Here is a 26705-nt window from a genome sequence, read left to right as displayed (position 1 = left end):
CCCCCCCGACCCTGTTTTCCTCTGAACCTCCTCCACTCAGCTGCTGCCTCGCTAATGTTCCCAATGTTCTGAGGCCACCAGGACAAAACAACAACTGATCAACTGCTGCTTGTTTTTCTGCCGCTGTTCTCTGTCCCTGGTTTCCTACTCGGACCTGCAGCTTCAGCCTGTTTCCTCTCATTATCACCTCACCCCACCTCACCCCACCTCCTCCTCCTCCTCCTCCTCCTCTCCCACCTCTCCCAACCACCACCACCTCCTTCCCTCCGCTCGGTGCATTTTAGAGGCTTGTTAACATCCGGACCAGTTACGCAGACGGCTGCTAACGGGGCTGAATGAGCGCAAATCCCGCCTTCCACTCTCAGCTGTGTTCAGACTGCAGGCAAATCTGATTCAAATCAGATTCCTTCTCAAATCCAAAGGTCCAAATGGGACGTGGCTCTGTTCAGACTGGGCCACATTATTGACCCATGTGACAGGTTGCTGTAGCAACGACGTCGGAGCGGAGGTGTCGTCCAGCGTAGCGTGTAGTGTGTCACATCATATCATTGCGACAGCTGATGAGCCAATGACTTTCTTCCTCTGTCCAGGGACTGCTGCTTTCTACTGCTTCTGTCTGCTCCATTACGTTACAGCTCCGCACCTGGAATGTCACTCTCTGCTCTGGCACGTTGGCTCTTAGCGTCGCGTAGAGTGACGTCACATACAGTCACAACCCATCGGTGTGTTTGAAGCCGTTCACACTGAGACGCATCTGTCCAGATGCCATTTGAAACTAACCTCCCGAAGGTGGTTTCAATCTGTTTTGTGACTGTTCAGACTGCAAAACAGCCATCCGGTTTCAATCTGTTTGGGTTTAAAAATCGGATTTTGGCTGGCAGTCTGAACAAGGCCATTTAATGGCGTCGGCTCTCTGCAAGCATCCTGCTTCTTTGAAAATTCAGAGATGCACAAGAAAATTGGAATATTTTCTTTTTTTTCCCACCACAGAACTTATAAATTGGAAAGTACAAGTAGCCTGAGAAATTGCACAGAGATATTACATGAATGCAAGAGTGGGAAATGAAATGCATTTCCATATGGCTGTAACATAAGGTCATTTTTATATATTTTTTTAGTAGCGGCTGGATAAGTGTTGCAGGGAGAGGAAGGACAGAGGTGCCAAGAGTTGGATGGTCTTGACAGCAAACCATGGCAACGCAGCTGAAAAAAAGTGTTGGGGGTGGAGGAGAGGGGTATCTCATTCATGTAAGGAAGAGTGTGTGTGTGTGGGGGGGGGGGGGGGGGGGGTGATGGTGGAGGGAAGACTTGACGGCAACACGAGGATCAGAGAGCCGTGATTGGCTACAAGCGGAGCATCATGAGATGATCTGAGGATGTCGGGAGTGTAGCAGACGCTGCTGGAAGCCTTGACTGAAGGCGCCGAGAGCGGGGAGCTCTTTCAACGTCCACGGTGAGATTAAAGCGGCGGGGGGAAATTGGGAAAAAAAATTGAAAAAAAGTTTGAACCCAAAGCAAAAACTTAATGGCGGAACACAGCAGGAGCTGCAGTTTTTAAAGACGCCTGGAGAGTCATGAGAGGAGGAGGAGGAAGAGGAGGGAGGGGAAGAGGGTGACGAAAAGGAGGGGAAGCCACTGGGACTGACCTTCAGGAACTTGTAGAGGAGGAAGGTGAACCAGTTGGTCAGCATCTTCTCGGCCACAGACTCCGTCCTGACAGGCGGGAAGAGAGAAACTGAAGTTCAGGCGGAGGACAAGCGTTTATCACTGTTGTTGAGGTTTATTATTTAATTATTATTAGGAGTTCAAATTCTTCAGTTTGTGAACCGTCGGCTTGTTACACATTGGTACATCAACACTAGCATTCATCATCGTCATCATCATCATCATCATCATCATCCAACCATTTTTTCTTTATTTTCAAGTACAAATCTCATCAATACAGTTTTTTTAGCTGTTGTTTTTCTTTGATAATATCACATCGGGAGGAAAAAGCTGCAGGCAGCTAAATTTAGATCTGAACCAGGCCAGCAGGGGGCGCTGTGACAATGGAAGAGGTTGCAGTTCATTTCCTGACAAGTCAGTGAAGCATCAAAGCAATTTCACTGCATCACTTTGCAGTAGAAGACAAGCCACACAGTCTTGCATCGAGTTCAGATTTCGCCCCCCCCCAAAAAAAAAAAACAACAAAAAAACAAAAAAAACGAACTGATCATCATCTTTTTAAACGCCTCGTGACTCCGGATGATTCCGACAAGTTCTGCCACGCTCTGCTCTCTCCGCTCCGCTCACCTCCGCAGCAGCAGCTTGGGATGGTTCTTGCTTTCCAGGTTCCTGTCGATCAGGTCGGACAGCAGCTGCTTCAGGACCCCCGTGGCGTACTCCATCTCCCCCTGCAGGGCCGTCATGATCAGTGACGCCACGTTGCCGCGGTCCCGCATGGAAAAGGACCTGCAAGCAAAGGAAAAAAAAAAAAAAAATCTCATCAGGACATCGATGGTAGATACAAAACCAAACGGTCTACTTCAACATTAATGCTGATTTAATCTTAATGAAACACACTAATAACTCCATGACTGTGAACTGAATATATGGTTTGGTAATTATGGAGCAACTAAGTGTTTTTTTTTTGGGGGGGAGAGGGGGGTTTCCATTCCTGATATCAATTAGCGCCTTGCCTTGGCTGTTCAAATCTAATTAAGGCGGCGTGCCGTGCAAAGTCATTACACACCCACCCAAGAATATTGTTTACTCCTCCTAGAAGCATTTTCTGGTCGCCGACACGTAAAATTGTGTTTAAATTTATAATCCAAACCATTTTAATTTCCAATTATTATTATATTTTTTTTCCTGATCACATTTTGTTACAGCAAAGCAAAAAAAAAAAAAACAACGCCGGTACAGCGATTTATCCGTGAAGTTCGGGAGGGAAGAAGAAGCAGCGGTCGGACCTCTGAGCCTCCAGCGTGCGGATGAAGGTGAGCAGGAAGTGCTTCTTGGTGAGCAGCTGGCCGAACAGCGTCAGCGCCTTCTCGACGTTGGCCTGGACCTGATGAGGAAGACGAAGACGACAGAGAGACACCAAGGCTCCAGTCAGCATGGGGTCATTTACTTTCATTGGGTTTTTTTTTAATAGAGCTTCACCGACCACAGTAAAGCCTTGCCAAGTGTTTTCCAACAGCAGGAGCCTTGGAGGTGAAAGGATTGATTTAGGATTTAGGATATATTTTTGATGATTTGTTTTGAAAGAATATTTGTTTTTTTACGCTGTTAAAAAAAAGTCATGTCTATCATTTCAGATAAAATGAAGCGATTTCTGCTGCGATTTTGGTCTTTGCGATCGCGGGAAGAACTGCAGGGAGGCTGTAAGCTAACCTTCCTGAACGATTTCATAACAAATAGGCCTTGTTTTGTTTTGATCCCGTCTGTGCCCGGCGATTTCCATGACCACAGGTTCTAAAATTGCATTCTAAACTAAAAAGTCAATAAAATTGGATTTTGAATAAGGTTTGTAGAACCTAAAACGCTTGAAAATAAAATAAACAAGCACACAGTGCTCCCAGCTGCACAAAATAGAAGGCCGCTGCCTTGGATGCTGTCGGAGTTTCTCCTACTTGTTGCTCCACACACAGTGTTGAAAAGATGATTGACTTTTCTTGACATTAAGTGGGAAAAAAAACAAAAACAAATCCGCGTCTAGTTTTGTTCCATCGAGGAGTCCAGATCTTAAAAAGCTCCGGTTTGAATCATTTCCAATTGGTTGGAACATGACGTAGTCTTCTCTTCCTTCCTTCTACAGTGAAACAGGAAGCTGCTGCTGCTAGCTAGCTTGTCTACATCAGCGTGGATGCTGCCGAGCGTCATTCTTCGCTGCCGACAGGTACAGACCAGGAAGTCCTGCGGCTGGCCGTGACAGCGGTGTTCAGTCGCTCACACCAATAGCGGGGCCTCGTCAATCCATCTGTGATGAATTCAGCGGCAGAGGAAACAAAAGGCCGCTGGGTCTGGAGCAGCGTCTCGTCTTTGCAGGTGAGCTCAGACTCCTGCCATGTCAGCGGCATCGGCGGCGCGTCAGCAGCTGACAGGGGGCGCCACCCTGGCCGCCTGGCACCTGTCACCGCTCATCAGCGCCACACTGGAGCCGCCTGGCTGTCGCCGCGAAACCTGCTTCGTCGCCGCTCTGATCTCTCCTCCTCCTCCTCCTCCTCCCTTCCTTGCTCTTCTTTTAATTTCTTCCTCTGCTCTCTTCTTCCGCTCTGCGACGCGACTCTGCGCCTCACCGCCGCCGCTGTTGTTTTGTCACAGCTGCAGCATATTGCCCTCCTTCCCTTCCTCTCTCTCCCTCTCTCCCTCCATCACTCCCCCTTCCTCCCTCCCTCCCTGCCCTCCGATGTGCCGTAATAAAGTGTGCGGACCTCTCTGAAGTGCTAAATGAGATTCTTGGGCCTCCAGGGCGGATCTGAGTGTGTGTGTATGCGTTTGTGTGTGTGTGTGTGTGTGTGTGTGTGTGTGTGTGTGTGTGTGTGTGCTGGTGTAGTCGGGGAGGGATAAAGAGGAAGGCGAGCGGGGGAATGTGCACACGCAGAGGTAGGAAAAAAAGTTTTCCATTTCGTTGTCGTGCACGCCTGTAAGAACGTCAGCATGTGTGAACAGGGCATGTGTGTTTATCCCATGTGTGTGTGTGTGTGCGGGTGTGTGTGTGGGTTTGCAAGGAGAGAGCAGTCGCACAGAGCAATAAAGCTGCAAGTGCTGGTTTACACAGGCCACTGGATTACAATGGCGTAGCCCGCAGGGAAATTCAGAGGCAAGTGGAAGGAAGCAGCGTCCGCGCGTAAAAATATAACGCATACAACAGCTTTATTTTGTTCCCCTCCGCTACTTCCTGCCTGCCAGACACCTGCAATGAAAGTTGGACTGATGGAAACTGGGACCGGGGGGGGGGGGGGGGAGGGTTCCAAAATGTTTCACTTTGATTTTGATTTTTTAAATTATTATTATGGATCATCTACATAAAAAAAAATGTTTATGAAGCGACAAGTCGGAGGCTCGAGTGTCCATTCGGAGAAGAGCTCACAGAGAAAAGCTTCTTTCTGCTCTGCTGTTATTGAGAAAATGTTGCCCAGCTCTGACCAAGCTGAAGTGTCCACGCTGACACAGACACCAGACGTCTTTTTTTTTTTTTTTTTTTTTTTTCTTAATGCCTCTGAGGAAGAAACCTCCACTGACTTTTTTTCTATTGTCATTATTGGTTTTTGTTCTTTTTTTCTCTCTTTCAATGAACGACCACTGTACACATCCATCAGGTGAAATTCTTTCTGCCCATGAATCTCCAGAAGGGTCACGTGGGCCAGCTCAGCAGAGTCAGAACCGGCTCAATTCTGGGTGAACTGCTCCTTTAATACACACGTCCATTTCCTGGACAAACCTACAAGATGCTGCTTCACCTCCCCCAGCTTCACCTTTCTTTGACCGATTGAGAGAAATGCTGATGAAATCCCGGCGCTGAATCCCAGAGCTCCACCACAGCATAGAGAGAAATATATATATATATATTTTTTTTTTCACACAAGAGCAAAAATAAATGTTGAGTGAAATGTGGATCGCGGCCCTTCTGTCGAAGTCTCGCTCCAACGAAATGAACGCAGAAGCCCAAAAAAACTGCACATTGTTCTTTTTCAAATGTCTGCAAATAATTCAGAAATATTCAAAGCCTGTTTAGGTCATGGTGGCAGCTCCTTCCTGACAAAGAAAAAGAGACAGGAGGAGTCACTGAGACTCAATCAAGAGAAGAGGGAGAGAGAAAAAAACAATAAAATTCCTCCATGCACTGCTTTGCCGAAGAATATAAATTCACTTTCAGGATGGGGACGATTAAATGAAGCCATGAAAGGTCAAACAAATTATCGCCGCCACTCCACAAAAAGTCAGCGCTCCAATCAGAGTCGACGGAGCGGCGGCGCCGGGTCGACGTCTTAATGATGATTTTAGACGTGTCATTTAATTCCAGGCGCGAGTGAAACGTCTGGGGGAAATTGGATTGTTGGTATTCACCAAAAGACCCTCACTGTGAAAGAGTCTTTATTCCTCAGCATCGCGAACCGCCAGCTTGCGATACAATCTTAAATCAAAACAACTTCCTGTTTGTCATTAGAGCTTTAATTCCTGCCTGCTTTTATTCCTATCTGCACCTCACCACCAATATGTCTTTATTCTTTAAAAAAAAAAATCAAAATCTCATAATTATACTTCGGCAAGAAGTCCACTGAGCAACGCTAAACCAAAAAGAGTAACGAAAGTTAGAGCTCAACCAGGCCAACAGGGGGCGCTGTGTCAACGGCAGGAGGTGCAAGGTCTTCATGTGACAAGCTAGCCAAGCAACTTCAAAGCATCATTACGCAGTAAAAAACAAAACCACACAGTCATGTCCCAATACGAATTGATCACCGTCATCTCTTGAGTTAATTAAATAATTTGTTCATAGCTTGATGGTGTGACTTTAAAGGCAAGAAACGGGAAAAAAAACAAGCTAAAGTTTTACATCTCTATTTCTCTCTGATCTAATCCATCATCTTTGATCCACTCTCTTCTTCTTCTTCTTCTTCTTCTTCCTTTTCTTCTTCTTCTTCTTCTTCTTGGAGTTTTTTTCTCTCGCTTTTTTGGGTTACTTTCAAGCAGCTTTGACTCCAGCAGCCTGCACCCCTCCAACTGAGACACGGTAATGACGACACTGGCGCGGCTCCCGAGGAAAAAAAAAAAATGCAGAGAAACGGACGAGCTGGAATATATTAACGCAAAGTAGGTAAAATATAGGTTGCGGGATTGCTTTAAGGTGGAGCGGCTCCTCTCGCTCTCTCTGGCGGAGCTTTGGAGGGGCTCGACTTGATGAAACACTGTCGAGAGAGGATTTTTTTTTGAAGTCATTCAAGCTAACTTTTGCAAACACTTCTCAAGGAGAGAAAAAACGAGACAAAATGAGCAGCTAGCTGCTAGCTGGCATGAGCGGCCAAGACGTTAGTCTGTTAGCACTAAAACGTTGCTTGATTTCCTGGTTGTTAGCCGTCGGACTTGTTAGCTGGTTGCTTGGCTGGTGGTGTACTGACCCGTACCTCCATCTCTTTGAGTACTGGGTGGTCCTCGATGCCCGGGAACAGGACCCTCATGGCGTAGGTGCGGTAGTCCAGGAAGGGGATTCCAGCTCCGTCCAGCTCCTGGGTCAGCTCGTGGATGTCCGTCTGGAGTTCTGCGAAAGCTGAGAGCAAGCAGGCAACACAAAGAGGGTGAATATCGATCATGACAAGTTGGTTTACATTGGAATCTTTGTCTTTCTTTTTTTTTTTGTTACAGGGATTGTTATCCCTTTTATCCCAACTAGCAGGGACTCAAACACAGGCTTCAAGGGGGAAAATGTAAAAAGTCGAGCCTTGGGACAACAGGTGTCTGCGTTTCCAACGTTTCCATTGTTGTGCGTCATGAATCTTAGCAATCGAAGATCAAAGATTAATTTCACATACCTAAGTTGGTTCCACAAAGCTTGGCTAACATAAGGGTTATAGTCTAAGCTTTACTTTCAGAATAATATTGAAACTTGCTAACTCAGCTCTCAAACTTAGCATTCCATCAGCAACATGGTTTGAATGTATTTTTAAAAGACAATATGCAGAAGTCACTTTTTTTGTTTGTTTTTAGCTTCCCATTCTATTGTTAACTGGTGAGCAATATGTAATTTATGCTTGTCTGTCAATCAGGACGGTGGGCATGGACAAGATTAGCTTCTGATAAAGAACCAACGCTGGAGAAAAACGACTGTGAAAGGTTTTTACATTTTAAAGTTTGACTTTCTGAATTTTTTTTGGAATTTTCTCACATCGTAATTTGGTAGTTTCATCTTTACACTCAAGCTTCTGGCATTCAGCACCTTGACTTTCCAAAAAAACTTTCTAAATTGAAATTTTTTAAACCGCCGATTCAGAGTCAGAACAGACTTTCTCCAACGACGACTATGTTCAATTTCGCGACTTTATGAAAAGCGGTAAAAAAGTTTGAAAAAGGTTAACCAGCCCATGACCTCTGCCGCTCGACATAATTACCCACAAGCCACTGCAATGACGCAGAGTGACGCAACACACAAGTAACACAATGTGTGATCTGTTGGACACTTTCATACTTCCAAAAAAAAAAAACTAAACTAAACTACTACAACCAAAAAAAAGAGAAAGAAATTCCATCGAGGCAGCCAGCTAAATTTCTTCGCCGGTATCTCAGCCCCGGCAAACTCATTACAAACTTGTCCAGAAGGCCCCAAACAAAATTAAACAGGGGGGTAAAAAAAAGAAAGAAAAGAGGGTAGCGTTAGCTTGGGGAGAGAGAAGCAGGAGCAGGAAACACAAAACAAAGTTCCTGGAAAGGAAAGTCAATTAATTGCATGAGTGGATAATTATTAAGAGAGTGACGGATGAGTTTTCACGCATAATTTCTCCCAGCTGGTTTCGGACTGTTTGGACCGCAGGGGGAGACGGCGAGAGCGAAGGAGGAGGAAGAGGAAGGAGGAAGGATGTAAAAAGGTTTGAGGCTCCGAGGGGGAGGGAAAAAAAACAGGACGGGAACGGATTAAAGGGATAGCAGGTGAGCAGGTGCAAAACAGGTGAGACTTATTTAACAGAGCGAGGGGGGTTGGGGGTGGGTGTGTGTGTGTGTGTGTGTGTGGGGGGTGGGGGGGGTGGAGGCAGACGAGTGGATGATCCGCAGGTGAAGGAGGAAATGAAGTGATGGAAGACAAAGAAGAAGAAGAAGCAGAAGAGTGAAAACAGGAGGAAATGAGGCGAAAGAGCTCCTGCATCCAATTTACGGCTCAAATGGCCATTTTGGTTCTATTCATAGAGAAAAAAGTGACGACGACAACAGAGAAAACAGAGAAAAGAGGAAAAACAGATTGTATCATGAAATCGACAGAAAGGTGGCGGAGCCGGCAGATTTTATTTTTTCTTTCTCTTTCAAAACTTGTGGATGGTTCAATAAAGCACGAGGAGGCTGCAAACACGGGGCAGAATATACTCCTCTCTGTCGCACACGTTAACTTCAGTTGTGAAAAAGGACGATTCAATGACTTTTAAGGCCAGAGATTTGACCTGAAAAAAAGTTAGGCGATTCCCAATTTGGAAATATGACTTCTCAAACGGTATGGTTTTCATAACCTGCGAGGCTAAAGCACATTGATGTGGACAAAAGATAAAAAAATCTTAGCCCAAACCGGGAGTTTGTAAAGTAACTGGGACTGCTGTGCCGTCATTACGTGTGCGAGAAGCGTCCGTTTCTCACCCCCCCCAACCCTTCGTACCCCCCAACCCCCCGGGTCTGGAGGAACGACATTCGCCAGTCAGCTGTTGTCGTTTCTAATGTGCCGCTAATTAACCGTGACTGCTAATTTGGACAACGGCGTTCGGCGCGATGTCGGAATTCTCACGGACGGCTGCGCCAAATGTCCCCCCCCCCCCTCCCCCCGCACTCCTTCCTTCTCCCCTCCCCCAAATGAGGCCACGTTTTACTTCCTGGAAATTAATTTGAAAAGAAACTGGAGGTTTGACTGTTGACTGCTCTTTTAAAGCTTGTCTTTGCTCTGCCTTAAATATTAGCTTTAAGAGTTGAAGAAGACGGCAGGAATCCCAATAAACCAGCGCACCGTGTTGCTTTTATTTTTCACTCAATTAGCTAAAATAGCTTCTCGGCCAATGGAAATAAAGAAGTTTCGTCAAATAAGAAATGCTGCCTCTGTCGCTAACCATGACTGTCATTGCCAGTGCTGTTGCTGTTGTCGGGGGTTAACATTGTTGTTACGTTGTTGCAATATCCTCGATTGTTAGCATATCAATTTAAAAGGTAGAAACAAACAAACAAATTGAACATTAGCCGGCAAATTTGACTCCTAAATTCCCCTTTTTGCACATTTTTCAGCACCAAAAACCAAAGGATTGGTTTGACTTCAGCATGTTGCAAACTGTTAGCATTAATTGTAATAATACTAATAACAATAAAAAAACAACAACAAACTACCTTCTTTACACTCGAGGGCCACGCGGGACTCCAGGTTGTCCATCTGGAGCTGCAGGCGCTTCAGTGTTCGGTCGGCGTCCCGGGACTTCCTCTTGTAGGCGATGAGCACGGCGATGATGACCAGCAGCAGCAGGCCGCCACCCCCTCCGATGCCGATGATGGCGGGAAGCGTCAACAGGCTGTCGGAGTAGATGTGGAGGGTGCCGGGCGAGTACTCGAAGCCGCCGGCGCGGATCTGGGAGAAACAAAAAGGCGGCGCCAAACTGACTTTAATGGAGCTGCAGCTGCTGTGTTTTTTTTTTTTAAAGATATTTTTATTTTATTTTTGCCACCAGTTCAAACTGTCAAACTGCGGCCTGTGAAGGAAACGCGGCCTCACATTATCAAAGATGATCTGGATACATGGAAAGACGTTGACTGACCCGTTTTTTTTTTTTTTTTGTACCCCAAGGATCATTAAATTTTCATCACCTCTCCGACTCAACAGGTCTGATCTTTCTTACATCACCACCGCGGCGGCCGCCAGCGCTTCTCGTCGGAAAGATTTTTTCGACTCTCGCCTGCGGAGCAGGAGCAGGGCGGGGGGTGGAGGTGCGGGTGGGGTGAGTGGGGAGGAGGGGTGAGCAGCTTCAGAGAGTTTCGGGAATGAAGATCTCAGCGAACGGCACCGGCTCCACCTCAGTCCTACCAAGGATTCACCCGCTATCGGCGCCGCCTTTGAATTCTGTTGTCAGGCGCCGATGAAAAATTCACGTCTGAACTTCACCTTTACAAGTCCAGGCAGCAGCAGCAGCAGCACCAGCAGCGAGGAACCAAATGAGTTCCCTGAGTTTTTTTCTTTTCTTCCATTAACGTCAAGAATTAAAGGGACACTGGCATGAATAAAAAATGCAAAAAAAAAAAAAAAAAAAAAAATGTTATAAACTTTCACTTCAAATCACTGAATGAGAGTTTTAGACACACAGGGGGAGACTGTGAGTGAGTCTCGCTGGTTTTAATACACAATCCAGATTTCTTTTAGAGTGATCCATTTTTTTTCAGTGCGTGTTAACACGACACATTAAATGCCACTTTTGTCAGTTTTGTATCGTCTAGCTGCAGCGAGCCAACAAACGAGCAGACGTCACGGCGCTAAGTGCAATCAGCGCCTGCCATCGACTCCGGCGGAGGGACGACGTTTACGTGCGAGAAGTCAAACGCGGCTGAGCAGGATCTCACACACTCACACACGGCGCACGCAAACACACACACTCACACACAAAGCAATCACTAGCATTTAAATCCCTCCCCAAGGAGTCTTAGTAATTAAGGGAAGTCAAACACGTGTAATGCCGCTCTCCGCCAAGTCTGCCTAAATACATTAACATAAACGAAGTGCGTTACCGAGTGGAAGGGGGGGAAAAACAACAAAAAAAAAATCAAAAAAAAAACAAACTATCAAATCAAGTGAATCAGGAGCTGGTAACTCATTAAAATGAGGCGTGATTATGCACTGGGTACGACTTGTGAGCTCTCGTCTTAACACAATCAAACGCTCGTTTGGAAATGAAATGAAATTGCGAGGCGGCGTTAAAAAATAAATAAATATATCAACGTGGTCAATACCTGCAAATTAAATTTGCAAGAGTCAAGGGGTCGCCGCCGCCGCCGCTGCCTAATTGTGTGGGAAGAGGCGGCCAATTTGCCGAGGCCGCCGCCAGTTATCGATAAGATTTTGGTATTTGCCAGCCAATCACAGCCGAGTTCCACCCTGCGCGACGTGTGGCAATGTTTCCGAAGCTCTCGGCCAATAGATGCAGCGGAACCTGACCGTGGACAGGGGCCTCGTCACACTCTGCTACACTGGAAAAGTCTGGTATTTTAAATGCACTTCCTCATAGAACCAATAGAACAGTCCTATCAGTTCCCATCATGCATCTGTAGTTCCCATGATGTATCATCCAATCAGAACGAGCCGAGACACAGCAGCACGTGACCTGACAGATTAAAGTCCATGACTTAAAATATAACTGTAGAAATGTACATATACTGTATTTTCCGGACTATAAGCCGCTACTTTTTCCCCACGCTTTAAACCATGCGGCTTATGCAAAAGGTGCGGCTTTTCTGTGGGTTTTACTTCACCTGCCAGGGGGCGCTTTAGCAGGAAGTGCAAAAACGAGACAAGCAGCGACACTCACATAGACACAGAAAAGGAATGCGACGAAGCTCTTCTGAGGCTGTTCAACTCCGACGCTGAAGAAAGTGACTTCAAGCGGTGCGCGGTGCGCAGGAGGAAGATGAACAGTGACAGGTGGTTTCTGGGTTCAGTGTTCACGAAGCCACTTCAATGGTTCGAGTGCGCATGAAGAAAAAGTGACAGCGGTTCGACGTGGGTTCAGTGGGCTCAGTGCGCAGCTTCTCCGTTTTGGTTGATCAGCACTTTAACTGCTGTGTTACCGGCACCGTTCGGAAACCAATCAGTTCAGTTATGTAAATAAACAAGTCAGAAATCTTTCTGTGTACCGGTAAATCTATCTATCTAATCTTTATCCATCTATCTATCCAATATATATCTCATCTCACAACCTAGATATCGGCGGTTTATAGCCCGGTGCAGCTTATATATGTACATTTCCATTTTTTTTTTTTTAAACTTAGTGAGTGAGGCTTATATTGAGGTGCGCTCTATAGTCTGGAAAATACAGTACATATATATATATATATATATATATATATATATATATATATATATATATATATATATTTATAAATACACTAAATACATATAAATGTGTTCCAGGTTGGAGGCGTCCTGTCAATCGCTATAAAGGTGTTTATTTTTGTCTTGCGGTCCATGGGAAAAAATACTTCTTGGGGCTGCATGCGATTTTTGACTGCAGTACCTGGAGTGGCCACTGGAGAAATAAAAATGATCGCAGCGCTGCCATATTGGCAGTCAGGTCCGTATCCAGTTCATCTAATAGGGAGAGAGGGGCGGAGGGATGAGGGGAGGGATGGAGGGATGGAACTTGACTCGCTGACGGCCAAAACAACAAACAAGTTTCTTCAAAGTTCTCGGGGGGACAACGCACAGCTGCCAGCTCACAGCTGAGCCGGAGCCGTTGACGGCGACGCTCCCCAGCCAAGTGCGTCTGGACGCCCAGTGGGCGTGGCCTTATGTAGGTCATCATCCGGAAGGAGTCGCTGCCGCCGCAGCTGCGTCCTTCGGCGGGCAGGCGGCAAGACGTGCGAACCATCGTGTGACAAGCGGCGAGACGGCCAGAGGATCAGATGGAAACAGACAGCTGCGTTATTTCCATTTATTTATTTATTTCTCTTCCTTCTTCTCCGGCTATTGTCAGACGAAGGACTAACTGCACCGCCCCCGCTAAGATATTCAACGTGACATTTCCCATCAAAAAAAAAAGAGAGAGAGAGATAAAAAAAAAAAAAAAAAAATGAAAGAGTCTTCCTGGCTGGTTCCTGGGAGAGCTTTCATGTTGAATTACATGGATTGGTGCTAAGCGGCTTTCTAGGTATCTTGGCCGTATCTGGCGGGGAGGAAATGTCATGAAGATATAAGGAGGACGGACTGCGGAGGGGAAGGACGCCGCTGACAAGTTTAAAAGAGCCCCGAGGGGAGTGTGTGAGGGCGGGTGGAGGGGGTGGGGGTGAGAAAACACTGTTGGAATCTCTCAAAACATACAAACACATTTGGACCGCGTCGGCCGGCGGAGGCTCGACCTTCCCTCCTCACCAGTCGGAGGGAATCAGGGTTTGGACTCGGCCGGCTGACAGCTCCACACCGAGGGACACGCCCCCCTCCGCCTGATCTCTGACTCCCCCTCACCCCCTCACCCCCCACCCGCCGCTGTTTCCCGCCATATTAGCTTTCCGACAGGAAGTAAATAAATAATGTCCCCCCGCACGGCTCGGAACTTAGCGCCGTCTCCGCCTGTCTTACCGACGGCTAATTGGTCTCCAAAGCGGTCGGTGGTTTTTCCACCGACCAACCAGCTTCCCGTTTGGAATAAGGAGAGTGAGAGATAGATAGGGAGAGAGAGAGAGAGAGAGAGAGAGAGAGAGAGAGAGAGAGAGAGAGAGAGAGAGCCTGAAGGTTTGAGCTCGCGGGGGGAAAAAAGGCAGTCGGAATCAGCTGTTAGCAAGCGGCAGCACGCAACAGCCGCTTGCTAACTGTTAAAAAAAGATGGGCGGAGCTTTTGCTTTCAAGAAGGAGGCCAACACTGAAGGGCCAGAAACCTGCATTACCTATACAATAACCATCATTTGACCAGCAGGGTCCAACAAAATTGGCTGTAAAAACACTAAAAATGACTGGTTGTCAATACAGAGAGGAGCCCTGAATTTGTACTGCTACAAAGTGGTTGCTGTTTTTTGGCTATACCATGGCCTATTAGAATCTATTGGGTGAAAAAAATAATTCAGCTTAGATTATAGATTTCGATGAGTATTTTGTCTGATTTGTTTGAGTGAAAATCTCGCTCCAATCACGGCCCACCTCTGTTACCGCCCACACGTCCAAATATGAAAGCCTCCATTTTTATTTTATTTTTTTTCAAAAACAATCCGGTAGCTCAAAATGAGGCCGACCATGAAACCGACCCTGCCGGCTTCCGGGTGAGCCTGATGTCACCATGACTCCACCCATCTTTTACGTACAGCCAATAGGTGGCAGTCGAGCCATAACACAGAACCGCCAGCCGAAGGGGTTTTACGTATCCCTCCGCCTCACAGGTGTTTCCTTTTAATGACTTTTTCACACCAAATTCCGAGGTGAGATAAATCACAGCGATTTATCCGTCCATCTGCCGTCCCGGGTTAAATACAGGTGGGGCAAAAAAGGCAGCGGATGTTGTCGAGCTGCAGCAGGTGAGGAGGAAATGCACACCTGCGAGCCGCCGGTCCGTCGCTGGTAAATTCAACTTTTATTTTTCCAGCTGGGATTTGCTGAGAGTCGTAGAAAAAAATTTGCACATCAGAAAAGGGTTCCGAGGCTCCCGGATTAGAGCGCCGAGACGAGCTTAGTGTCGTTGATGGCAAAAACAATTCTCCTCCCGATTCTCGAGACTTTTTCCTACCCGCAGTAACTGAAGGGGCGGCGGCGGTGGCGGCAGCCTCGTCACGGACGTCGACGGCTGCCTAGTCGATCCTCGCCGCCTCTTATCTCGCCGTACACATGTCACATACATCCACACGCATGAGGAGTCAGACCCAGTTCACTTGCACTTTTATGGAGATGTATGTGGGTTGTTTTTTTTTTTTTTCTCTCCCAGTTTCCCTCCAGGCTGTTTGATCAGTTCCGGGGCTCTACGCTCAGTCTGCTACTGGGGATGTGGATTGGCGGGGGGAGGGGGAGTGGACGTTTGAATGGAAAATACTGGCGCCTGTACATCCTGATGCAAACCGAGCCCCCCCGCTGGAGTCGGTTTTAAAGGGCTAGCGCGTCTGAATTTCACCCACTTCCCCATTTCCTAACGCGGCGTGGAGGCTCTGCCGACTTTGTCTAATCCACACGTCCGCCCTGAGGATCCGCGGAGGGAAGGAATCCCACAGCCTGCCCACGGCACGGAACCGACCCCACCGTAAATAAAAACCACAACAGTGACACAGAAAAACGGTGCCACACAAACATGAAGTGGTATATTTTTCGTAAGTTACTGACTTTTTTTTCCCCCAGCTTGATTCCGAGGTCACTGTAGGTTTCTACGAAGGATTTTTTTTTTTTTAGAACTGTTTTATGGATCGATATCAGAAATATCACCAGAAGCTACGAGTTGCTACTAGCAAGTTGGTGGGAGGTCAATATGGTGAATAATTGGGTTAACTCTTCCTTTCATGAAAACATCTTAGCTGTCCAACATGTGAAAATAAACTAACAAAAATCCGTCACAGTCACACAAACTTCAGATTTCAAGTGGACTTTAATATCTAGCGGACTCCTCCTTCCTTCCCAGTGAAAAGAAAAACCTCCAGTGTTGCAGCATCCACGCTAATCTCTTTAGTAGTAGCAGCCAAGCTAGCACTCCATTTCAGCTTCCTTTCGTCACAAGTGAAAAGGAAGATGATCGGAAAGCAAATTCCCGACGCTGACGGCAAACACAGCCTGTGGGAGGTCGGCAAGACGGATCAGTGTGCTGTTTTCTGGCTATTTCAAGTGTTCTTCCCTTTTAAAATATGTCCCCCCGTTCCTCCCCCCCCCTCTCCCCCAACAATTTCAGGAAACCTAAAGCTGGACCTGTACATTCAGCAGGAAACAGGCAGTTTTTTCTTCCACGTGGACCGAGCCGTGCAGAAGTGTTCTCACCGTGACTTTGTGCTGCCCGGTGAGGTTGGGCCACTCGCACAGCAGCTGGCTCTCCGACAGGGTGAGGACGCAGGGGGTCTCTCCGATCAGCACCGTGTAGTTGAGCCGGTTGTTGCCCGGAGCCGCCGGGATCAGGTTTCGGCCCTGGAGATCAGAGAAAAGAGAGTGGAGATCAGTGCCACGCCCCCTGCTGGTTGAGACAGTGGGACGCGCCGACGGCTGTTTTTTTTTTTTTCTTTTTTTTTCTTTCCGATCCCGCCGCCGGTGAGCCGCTCGCTCGACCGCGAACCCACAACCCAGTAAACACACATCAGGCTCCTGCTCACACACACGCACAGTTGCGATTGGCGCCGCACATGGAGCCTCACGCTGCAACACAATCTCAGACCGACGCTCAGAGAGCCTCGGATAAATGTTTTTTGTTTTTTTTTTCCCCGCACTCCGACACTTCAGATGGGAAATTAATTGCGCGGCGAGCGAGAAAAACTCAACCCCCCGCCCCCCTCCCACCACACCCCACCACCCCTCCTCACCCTCCTTCACCTAAATTGCATTTTTGTCCATCTCATCAGGCTCCGAATGGATCGGCAGCTCCGGAGACGAGCCAAGCAGGAGATTTGGCAATTACTGAAAGGCTCCGTGCTAATAAATTATCATTTAAGAAACAAATTACGGCGGTTGCGCCGCTTTCAATCTCTTCACGGAAACAAGGGTGCGTGACGCCGCCGCCGCTGCGATGTCTGCGATGAGACGGCGACGAGATAAAAGCGCAGGACTGGATTAAATGCAAAACAGCGGCATGTTTTTGTTTCTCGATTTGGAGCAGAGAGAAGGGAGTGTTTTTTTTTATCGCCAGAGTTTCCATGGAACGTCAGGTAAATTTTCCGATTAAACTTTTGAAAGTTTGCATGAAAAGAAACAAAAGACAAAAATGAACAGAAATCGAGGGCCGTGAATCCGTGAAGAAGACTGGAGAGAGGATTTCAGGAATGACTGCGGTGTTCATTCCTGTTGGTTAGCAGGTGGTGGCCAATAGGAACGCTGCTCTTAGACCGGGGACAAGCTGTTGTGTTAATCCAAAGCTTTATTAAAAAAATCAACTCGACGTCGAACATTTATTCAAGGCTTTAAAAACTGTCGTCGCATTTGTTATTCGCACTGGCACCCTTCCAGTGCACTTCCAGTTAACATTAGCACGAGTGCGCTTCCAGTTAGCGTTAGCACTTGTATTTCATTCGGATTGCACCGTGTCTCTCTGGCTGGAAGGAAAACAAACATTTCAGGTGAGCTCCACGAGATGACACACGCACGGCTCAGAAAATTGCCAATTAATTTCATACACTTATGCCCAATCACCGTTAATGAAAATGAAAGCCGGGCTAATCCGAACCTCCTGGACTGGTGTGCCGCGGCACCAAACCTTCCAGCACCAAGAAATTAATCACACAAATTGAGAGGACTGTTATTTAAGTGAGCCGGAGGCTGCAGAGGCAGAGGAGGAAGAGGAGGAAGAGGAGGGTGAGGAAGAAGAGTTCAGTGGTCAAAAGAACTTTTTTTTTTCCTCTTTTTTTTTTTTCATATTTGCTACCGAAGGTAAGAAATTGGCCTTGGAAGGTGCTCATGGCAGCTTTCAGCTTTCAATTATGAATTTGCGAGAACATTTTTTTTTCTCTCCTAAAACCCCTCCAAGAAACCTTGTAAACACATTTTCCAGCTTTCTGTCTCTTTCACCTTCTTGCGTGAGAGATGTCAGTGAATGAGCGCGGCGGCCGCCGCGTACGTGGGCTCTGCCATTATTAATACCAGGCAGGTTCGATATGTTTGAGCCTCTCTAAGTCAAAGCTGAATGCAGAGAAAACCTTGGGTGGAAAAAAAAAAAAAAAAAAAAAAAAAAAACACCCAGCCATGCCCGAGATCTCGCTCTTCAAATGAAAAATGTAGAATGTGCTCACATTTTTTTTTTTTTTCCGCTCTCGCTGCTCCGCTGTCGGACTCTTAATAAAGCAGATAATGTGGATATTACCTGCGGCTCCAAAACGCATTATTAGCGCGCAAGGTTAGCGTCGAAATGAAAAGAGTTCTTTTCACTGGAAGCACATTCCATTTATCAGGGGTCAAGCGATCCTGTGGGAGTTCTGCGGAATGTTTACAGCTTTCTGTTTTGTAACGTGGAGCGAAAAAAAAAGAAAAAGAAATTGTCTGATATCCTCGGCTTTGACGAAAAGCTGTGGGCGGGGAAACTTGCAAATTGCTTTCAGCAAATGTAGCTGGACTGCGGCCAATCAGATCTAGGAGATCTGGGGGAGTTTAACAGGTAAATTAGTGGGGGCAAAAGCAGATTCTCATGGCCCAGCCCTGTTTGGAGTGCTGAGCCAATGACATCAGTTCTTATCATTCACCTGATGTTACAAAAGCTGCAATAATCTTTAAGCTCAAGCTCCAGAAACGGAGAAATGTTGATTGGGAAGACTGGCCAATGAGCAGGCCTGACTCTGGTGCCTGTGGTACGCAAGAGAACAAATGCTATAAGCAAACAGGCACGGTTTACTTTATCTTCTTAATATATCATTTGAACAAATCAAAACATGGGGAGGGAAAACTAGCTTGACGCTGAACGATTCGGGGAAAAAAAAAACAGCTCGGGTGATGTTTTTTTCTTTTCCTTCTTCTTCTTCTTCTCCTTCATCTTCTTACACCAGGTGGGTTGCGAGGAGGCTCCATTCACTGTCGGCTGCCTTCTTCACTCCTGCCGCCTATAAGCTCTCTGACGGCTCTGCACTTAAGACTTTTCATCTCCGCCGCTGCATTGAAGAACAAATCCCTGACGAGTTGGAGGGTGTTTACAAAGCTGGCTCTCTGGATAAGTCGTGCTACTGACTAAAGCAGTTCGCCAGCGTAAAAAAGAAAAAAAAAAAAAAAGAAAAAAACCCAGATAAGAGCAGTGATGAAATAAACTGAAATGCAGAGGCAGGTAGCGGACAGGCGGAGGGTAGAAAAAAAGAGAAGAAGAAATGAGTTTTTTTCTTCTTTCTTTGCCTTTCTACCAACCTTGAGGATGAGTGGCGACGTGGGCTTGAGCTCCAGGATGCCGGACGGACTCAGCGGCTCGAAGACGGGGTCGGGGTAGTAGCTGAAGGTCTCGTTGACCACCACCAGGGCGTTGACGTTGTCCATGTAGAAGCCGATCTCGTCGGGACCCGTGCCCGTCTCGGAGAATCCCAGCTCCGAGTCGGCCACCGACGGCGCCAGGCACACCATCACCGAGTTGTTGTACACCGTGCAGTTCTAGAGAGAGATGTGTGTGTGTGTGGGGGGGGGGGGGGGGGGGGGAGACAGGTGTTGGGATGGAAAGACAGGTTTTTTTTAAAAAAAAAATTCCGCAATCACGATCTGCGGCTGGGAAGCGAAAGATTACGTGGAGGGTTGAGAAAAGGCCACGTTTTCAGAATCCCGGGTATAATAATGTGGCAGCTTTTAATTTCCGGCGCCGTATAAGAGATCCGATGGCTATAATGGCGCTGCTTTTGTGAGTCCACGCGCCGCGGCGCGGCCGAGCGCCATTATACATATTGGAAATGCAAATCGGCCACTAATTTATGCTCGACACTTATTAAAGGCCAAAGTGGCGGCTGCCCTTGCTTGTACCTCCGAATGTTTTACATCCACGGCGCCGTACATTTCCGATGTTTCTGGCCAACGCTTTTAACGTGCAGGTCTCAACCCCGAAGGGACATTTCAAACTTTGGAAAGTTTGCCGTTGAAGCTGAACGCTCTGCAGTTCTAACCAGCTTTCCTACGCTCGGGTTATATTTATTTGCGCAGCCATTGATTGTTTTTAACAAAGTGCTTTGGCCGGGAAATCAAAACGCACTTAAGAAGACAAAGGAAAGACCCGCAACACCCGGTTCAATCTTGACCCCAAATTGTCCAAAAGATGTGAGTGGACGTTTTGTCTGACGGGGCAGCGAGAGACAAGGCTCAGCGGGGCCACCTGCAGGCGGGCCTGAAAAAAGTCTACTGGGAGAAATTGCAGAACAGTATCCTTGGAAGCGGCTGTCACTTACATATTACTAATGATTGGCGGCACATAATGGAGCTGGAACAACCGTCAGCAGGGTCCTCTAAGTGTGAGGACTGCGTGGGACGTGCTGTTGTGTGGGCTGTTTGCCACGATTAAAAAAAAAGAAAAAAAACACAGCTTTATCCGTCCACCAAAGGGCTTCTGTATTGTTTCGACTTAAGTTCTTCACCGTGACGACTGAAGAGCCTCAACCGACTCAACTGACAAAGTGCTTTGTGAACATTATCTATAGAATTGACGAAACGTTTCAACCTTTTCAGAGGGGAGTTTTTTTTTTTTTTTTTAGGCTCTTTTTTGCACAGCGCCGTCTCTTTGTTTGTCTCTTTCACTCATCGACCCAAACACTGGTGCAGCGCGGTGACAGCTGAAAAGCTCCGCGGCTTCGTGTAGCGTCGCACGTCTGAATGCGAGGAACGCTTGCAGACAGCCTTCGCCCTGACGCCTACGACCAAGCGCATTGCTCTGGCTCTGTACCTGCTGCCCGCTTGCATAAACCCTTGTCTTGTCTGGATGCAAACTGTGTAACCCTAACCCTCCCACACCCACAACCCCCCTCCCCGCCTTCCCTCCAGTGCGGATGTTGGGCACTCACGTGGAAGGATTCGGCCTGTCCGTACTTGGCCCTGATCTTTGGCTCGCGGATGGTGGCCAGGTTGGTACCGCTCACGGTCAACAGAGTCCCGCCACTGCAATGGAGGGAGGGTGGCAGAAGCAGACAGAAGAGTTAGCAAGGCAGAGGAGATTAAAGGCAGAGGCACAGCCGCTGGTTTAACTTTAATGTCCTGAGTGTGGAAAAAAAACCCTTGTGGTACATAGTAAATATATTTGTTAGTAAATAGTAAATAGTACATAGTTTCAAGGTTCAGTGTGTAAGATTTGACCTGGTTTACTATTTTTATATTGGCGAAAGCTTAATATACTACCAATAAATACATTAGTAAAAGGGTATACTCGCAGTACAATACAATTCATTTGTTTTTCCTACACAAAGAACTGTTTTTATTTACTATGTGTATATATATATATATATATATGTATATACATATATGAATGTACATAGCGCAAAGGTCTTGCTCCCAGATAGCTGTCATCTTGCACCGCCACATTTGACAGTGCGTTTCGTATTTGGATTGAACACTCGCGCAACAAAGATTGCGCAACAAATAAAGCAACAAAGATGGTGGACTAGTTGTCCACTGTAGTCCACTGGCAAGCCTGGGAGAGGGAGGGTGAAAGGGTGAGCGCTACAATCTAAAATGTAACCACTTGATGTCACTGTTCCAACTCAAAATCTCCAAATATTACACAATTAACCTTTAAAAGAGTCGACAATTATGGCTGATATTCTCCAAGGTCTTTCTCAACTGAAACTAGAGTCAGCCAGGGAGAACGTGAACAGAAAAACTGCATAAGGCGCTGGTTGGTACCAGGGTTACCAATGAGGGAATCTGACCCGTACACACTGGGCTGAAAGGTTTAACCGCATGGGAGGACTCCACCGACGCAGGCATTGAGACTTATCTTCAGTTATTCAACCAAGAAATACATATTTGCCGGGCGGAAAATGAAAGTTTAATATGCATGAAAACACAGTGGTAAATATCTGGTTGCAATGAACCAGTAAAGGTCATTTGACTGAAAATATGGCTAAAAGTCAGAAAAAAAGGTGCAAAGGTAGAACCGTCAACTCGGTGGGGACATTCCACGACAGCTGCTTTCGTATCTGGGACAAAGACAGACGGGGAAAAATTAGCAAAATTCAAAACAACCTTCATGCCGATTTCAAGCCCGCCGACGTCTCGTCGCTGGAAAACCTCAAGAAGACTTCACTGTTTTACCTTTAGCCGAGCATGGCTTGTGACTATTAGGGTTTTTACTTCCGTTGACGACGCCACAATAAAAAGGCGGCCATTGTCGGGAAACTGTCATGACGTCGCTGGAAGCAGTAAAAGCTGCTTTCTCCGCCTGTGACTCCCTCAAAGACTCCAGCCGTCTCGAGGCCCTACTTTGTTCTGCTGTGGCAGAAGCCAACTTCTCAGCGCTCTACACTGTTTTCTCCCGGGAGATCACTTTCAATCTCTGCAGCATAGGTTACACCGTGTACTTGGAAGAAGAAAAAAATAAAATGAAAAAAAAAAAAGCTTATTAGATTCCCCGTCGTGCGTCTTTCTGCAGGTTTTCTTGCTGCCTGGGGGAACATTTCGCTGCACTCGTTTCACGCCGCTGTCAAGAAATAAGAAGACTAAGATGAAACCTTGTGCATCTTGGAAAAGGGAAGTCATAAACAATGCGCGGCTCCCCTCATGCTCATTGGACGTTAAAGCCTTTTTTTAAAAAAAAAAAAAACACAAAAAAATAAAACATGCAGTCGGCAATCAATGGGTATTTTTAGCCTCGCTGGAGTTTGTAGTTGAGGCGCTCGCAGCCGATACCCTCGATTATTTCAGATCGCTCCAAACAGGGAGTCTGACTTCTCTGCAGGCACCTGGAGGGTTTGATATTGAAACCCCCTTTTCTCCTCAGGAATCGACACCTGTACGGAGGAGCGTCTTTAAGATTTATAATATCACTCACTGTGGCGCATTCGTCGGAAAAAAAATGTCTCCCTGCAGGAGGCTTAGAGTCCCAAAAGTTCATGCGGAGGGCAAGTCATCAGACCAAACACCCACCTGATTAAAACCACGTCATGAAAACACTCCATTCTGATCAAACTAGAATCAGAAATTTCGATTGGAGGAGGAGGAGGATCTTTCTTTGGTCTCAGAGGTTCAAAAGAAGTGCAAACGAAAAACAAAAAGCTTGATTGGTCCGGCTAAAATCTCTATTTTCTATTGTACACTTGCGTGACTGATCGTGTGGTCATGCAGCAAAGAGGCTATGTCGTGGTGCACGGCATATGAGGAACCCACAAGTCAATGTGAAAACGGGACAATCTGATCCCTCAGTTTGAAACAATTCAATCAGACGCACCTCCTGTCCAGTCCTGCCAGTTTTTTTTTGTTGAATCGCCAGCACCCTTTGTAGGGTCAAAATATTTCAAAGCCCCACCAACAGTTACTAAAACGGTCAGCGGACGAGCTAAAGCACAGAGAAGCCGACCCCAAAGAAACCGCAGCTCTTTGCCTTTATCCCCCGACTTCTTATCAACCATTCTACTGAGCTCCTTCACTAATGCTCAAATGAAAAAGTTATGGACCTGACAAAAAGGGGGGTGGAAAAAAAAAAACCCAAAACTGTTCTGCCAGGGAGTCTTTTCATCACTTTCACCTCAGCGGCGGCACGTCGAGGGGTAGCGACTACATCAATCACCCGCCGCATCTAAAATTCAGGGATTACGAGGCGCCGGCTCCAGCTGACAACCTTTTCTGTCTCTACACCAATAAAGCTTAAGGTCTGGCAGGATATACCGGCGTCCACTCCTTCCCCCTCCTCCCACTCCCCACCCTGGGATGGTTCCTGCAGCGGTCTCAGTCCATAAATCCATGAGGGTTCCAGTGCCACCTGGCAGCACGAGTCGGGCAACTGATCCAGGCAACCCATCTGAAGGGTATTAAAGGGTCATAAAAGCAGGATGAGGTGTAAAAAGTCATTTTTGGAGTATTAAATGGACGGGCCGGGGTCTTGGCCAAACCTCTGGTTGACAGTTGGAAGAATCCCTGACGGAACCGAGCAGATCGTTCCTTTCTGGTTGAAATGATCTGAAAAGTCCCCCCAGACACCCACCCCTGAAAAAATAAAACCTTCTTTTGGTTGATATCTGGATCTGGCTCATCCTAGACACTTATCTCTACATCAGATCCAGGAGGAAGTGGAGACACAGGAGATACACATTGTTATCTTGGTATAGACAAAGGAAAAGGCAAGGAGAATTTTCTTTTCTTTTCTTTCTTTTTTTTTTTTTTTTCGTTACAAAAAGTACCTTATCTGTAAAATGAAATGGAGGAATCAAGGCAGCAGTAGGCACAGAAAGTTCATCTCTTTGTCTTCCTATCTGTCCAAAGTCTATTCTGACTGTATCCTCCACAGCACTTTCTCACCAGTTTTCTTTTTGAAGAAAAAAAACTCCCAAAAAACGAAAGCGCCACAGTGGGGATTTAATGTTAGTGTGATATAATTGAAAATGGGCAAGTGCCATGATAAAATTGTGCCATGATGTGGTGAAATAAATTTTGTACAAATTAAAAAATATATATATTTATATATAAAAATCTGCTGTTGTGCTGCAGAGTCTAATTACCGCTGGAAAGTTGGAGTTGCAAACTCGCCGTTTCTGACTTCGTTCGACTTAAGATGCTAATTGTTGGACAGCTTCACTTGGATTTTAATTTTATTTTTTTCCCCAGTAGTTGTTGCGACTGCCATGATTAATTAACTAGACTTGTGTCTAGATAATTAACAACCTCTTTTTTTTTTTTTTTTTTTTTTTTGGGTACGACGCATTTAAATTGCGCCGCTCTGATTGTTTTTCTTGAGAGGCGCTAACAAAAGAAGCAAAGCGACCGTCACCACTTCATCACTGCGCTGCTAACGAGGGAGACCAGGACGGTGACAAGACAACGCTTTTTGAAGATTTAATTGCCCAAAACGCATCAGGGGACTCGCGAGGCTTTGCTTCCACTCCTCTTCCTCCTCCTGCTTTCTCCTGAATTCCTCCTCACCTTGACGTATATTTGCTCCGAGTCTCCTCGTCCCTGCAGCAGCAGCTCCTCTTTCTTTGTCTGAGTGAGTCTCTTTAGTTCAGGTACGTGCTTCAGGGAAGCCAAAGCAACGCAATCCATACATCTGAATGTCATCACGCTAAGACTTTGGAGGTTCAGGATCAGGCAGCGTTCTATTCCGCAGTTCTTTCCATTAGCCTTGATTTTTTTAAATTAATTTGCTTGACAAAATATCCAAATGCCACACATGCTAACAACAAAATCCTATTGGACTGCTAGCCGCCGTCAACTCTCAATCTGTTTCCTGACGTGGGTCTTTAATGAAGACAGATAGTCCTGAGATAGAGGCATTAGTGGAGTTCTTAAAAAAAATATTAGGACCATAGTGCCCTGTTTTATTTCCTCAGGGGGGTTTGGAGAAGATCCAGTTATTAAAAAAAAGAAAAAAAAAAGATGACACAGGAATGTAGAAGATGGAGTCTGTAACTTTTGTTCCTGCCTGAAAGTCTTCCCCGAGTGTCCCTGGTGAGCACTCCTGACTGATTTATTTCTGAAGTGCTCTATCTTCCTCCTAAATGAAAAAATCCTCGTCTGTGCAGAGAAAGACACCACCTCCTCCCGTCTGCACCACTACCATCCACTATTTCCATAATCACCCATCACGTCATTGCACAGAGCTTTGCAACTTTGCATGCTAGATGTGAACCGGACGTGCGACCAAAACAAAGCGGCTCCCTGCAGTCTCCCGTGCAGCAGCAGCGCCTTCAAACCCCTCGCTGGCGCAGGTTTTTGAGAGGCTTTCTTCCTCCGACACCAAGATTCTTTTTTCCCTGCAGGAAACGGCTGCATCCATCTCCACCTACACCTGCATTTCCCTCTGCTGACATCTTGACTCGGGTTAAGAAAAAAAAAAAAATCACTTCACACGAGCAAGCAAAACTTGATTTTAACAAAAGGGGTAAAGTGTTTATAGAATTGTTTGTCAAGGGGTTACATTTTCTAAATGTCACTCAACAAATGTTCATCATTACTGAGTGTGATGCTGAGCTGCAGACAGACAGACAGACAAACAGATAGATAGATAGATAGATAGATAGATACCTGGCGATGCTCCAGTCGGGCTCGATCTTCAGGACGGTCGGGTCCTCGGTGTAGTTGAACTTCACCTCCGGGTTCCTGAGCTCGGCGTCGTCGATGTCCACCAGCACCGACGAGCTCCCCGCCACCAGGCCGGCCGGCGTGATGCACACGATCTCGCGAGCGTTCCTCCTGGAAGAGAATCACTTGTCAGTTTTCCTCTCTCTCTGATGGAACCGCTGACTGTATGAAAAGAGGTGGCAGAGCCTGATTTTCTACGGTTTGGCCAGCAGGGGCCGCCAAAGTTGGTTGCAAAAGGGCTTGAAATGACCGGCTGTCAATACGGACAGGACCAGCACATTTTGCACTGTGAAATCTGGTTAAATTTCACGGTGCAAAAAAACAAAAAAAACAAAAAACAAAACATGAAACAGGTTTTAATGTCCATTGTGCCTGATATGGTAAAAATGACCATAAAATTGAGGGCGAGGCAAAGATTTAGTAGCCAACAGTAGACGTCACGATGTCTCCGCCC

At 46.6% G+C, this 26705-nt stretch overlaps 1 protein-coding gene across 3 annotated transcripts in view; it reads right to left on the bottom strand.

Annotated features, from left to right (window-relative positions):
- LOC142888365 (plexin-A1-like) overlaps positions 1–26705 on the bottom strand; it is a 190303-nt gene that overhangs the window by 13149 nt on the left and 150449 nt on the right. For 2 of the 3 annotated variants that reach the window (XM_076026601.1, XM_076026602.1), the window contains exons 16-24: positions 26195–26362; positions 21028–21121; positions 19403–19639; positions 16355–16498; positions 10048–10282; positions 7101–7249; positions 2952–3049; positions 2293–2451; positions 1647–1713 (exon numbers count right to left, since the gene is read on the bottom strand). In XM_076026601.1, the coding sequence (XP_075882716.1) occupies positions 1647–1713; positions 2293–2451; positions 2952–3049; positions 7101–7249; positions 10048–10282; positions 16355–16498; positions 19403–19639; positions 21028–21121; positions 26195–26362 (1351 nt within the window). The remainder of the gene's footprint in view (positions 1–1646; positions 1714–2292; positions 2452–2951; positions 3050–7100; positions 7250–10047; positions 10283–16354; positions 16499–19402; positions 19640–21027; positions 21122–26194; positions 26363–26705) is intronic. The other variant, XM_076026604.1, reaches the window with a different exon arrangement.

Source organism: Nelusetta ayraudi, unplaced genomic scaffold (assembly GCF_046127955.1).
Source record: "Nelusetta ayraudi isolate G7.1 ecotype Tasmania unplaced genomic scaffold, CSIRO-AGI_Nayr_v1 ptg000019l, whole genome shotgun sequence".
Classification (NCBI taxonomy): Eukaryota; Metazoa; Chordata; class Actinopteri; order Tetraodontiformes; family Monacanthidae; genus Nelusetta; species Nelusetta ayraudi.
The sequence above is the reverse complement of the archived record's forward strand: the minus strand, read 5'-3'. Positions and strand labels throughout refer to the sequence as shown.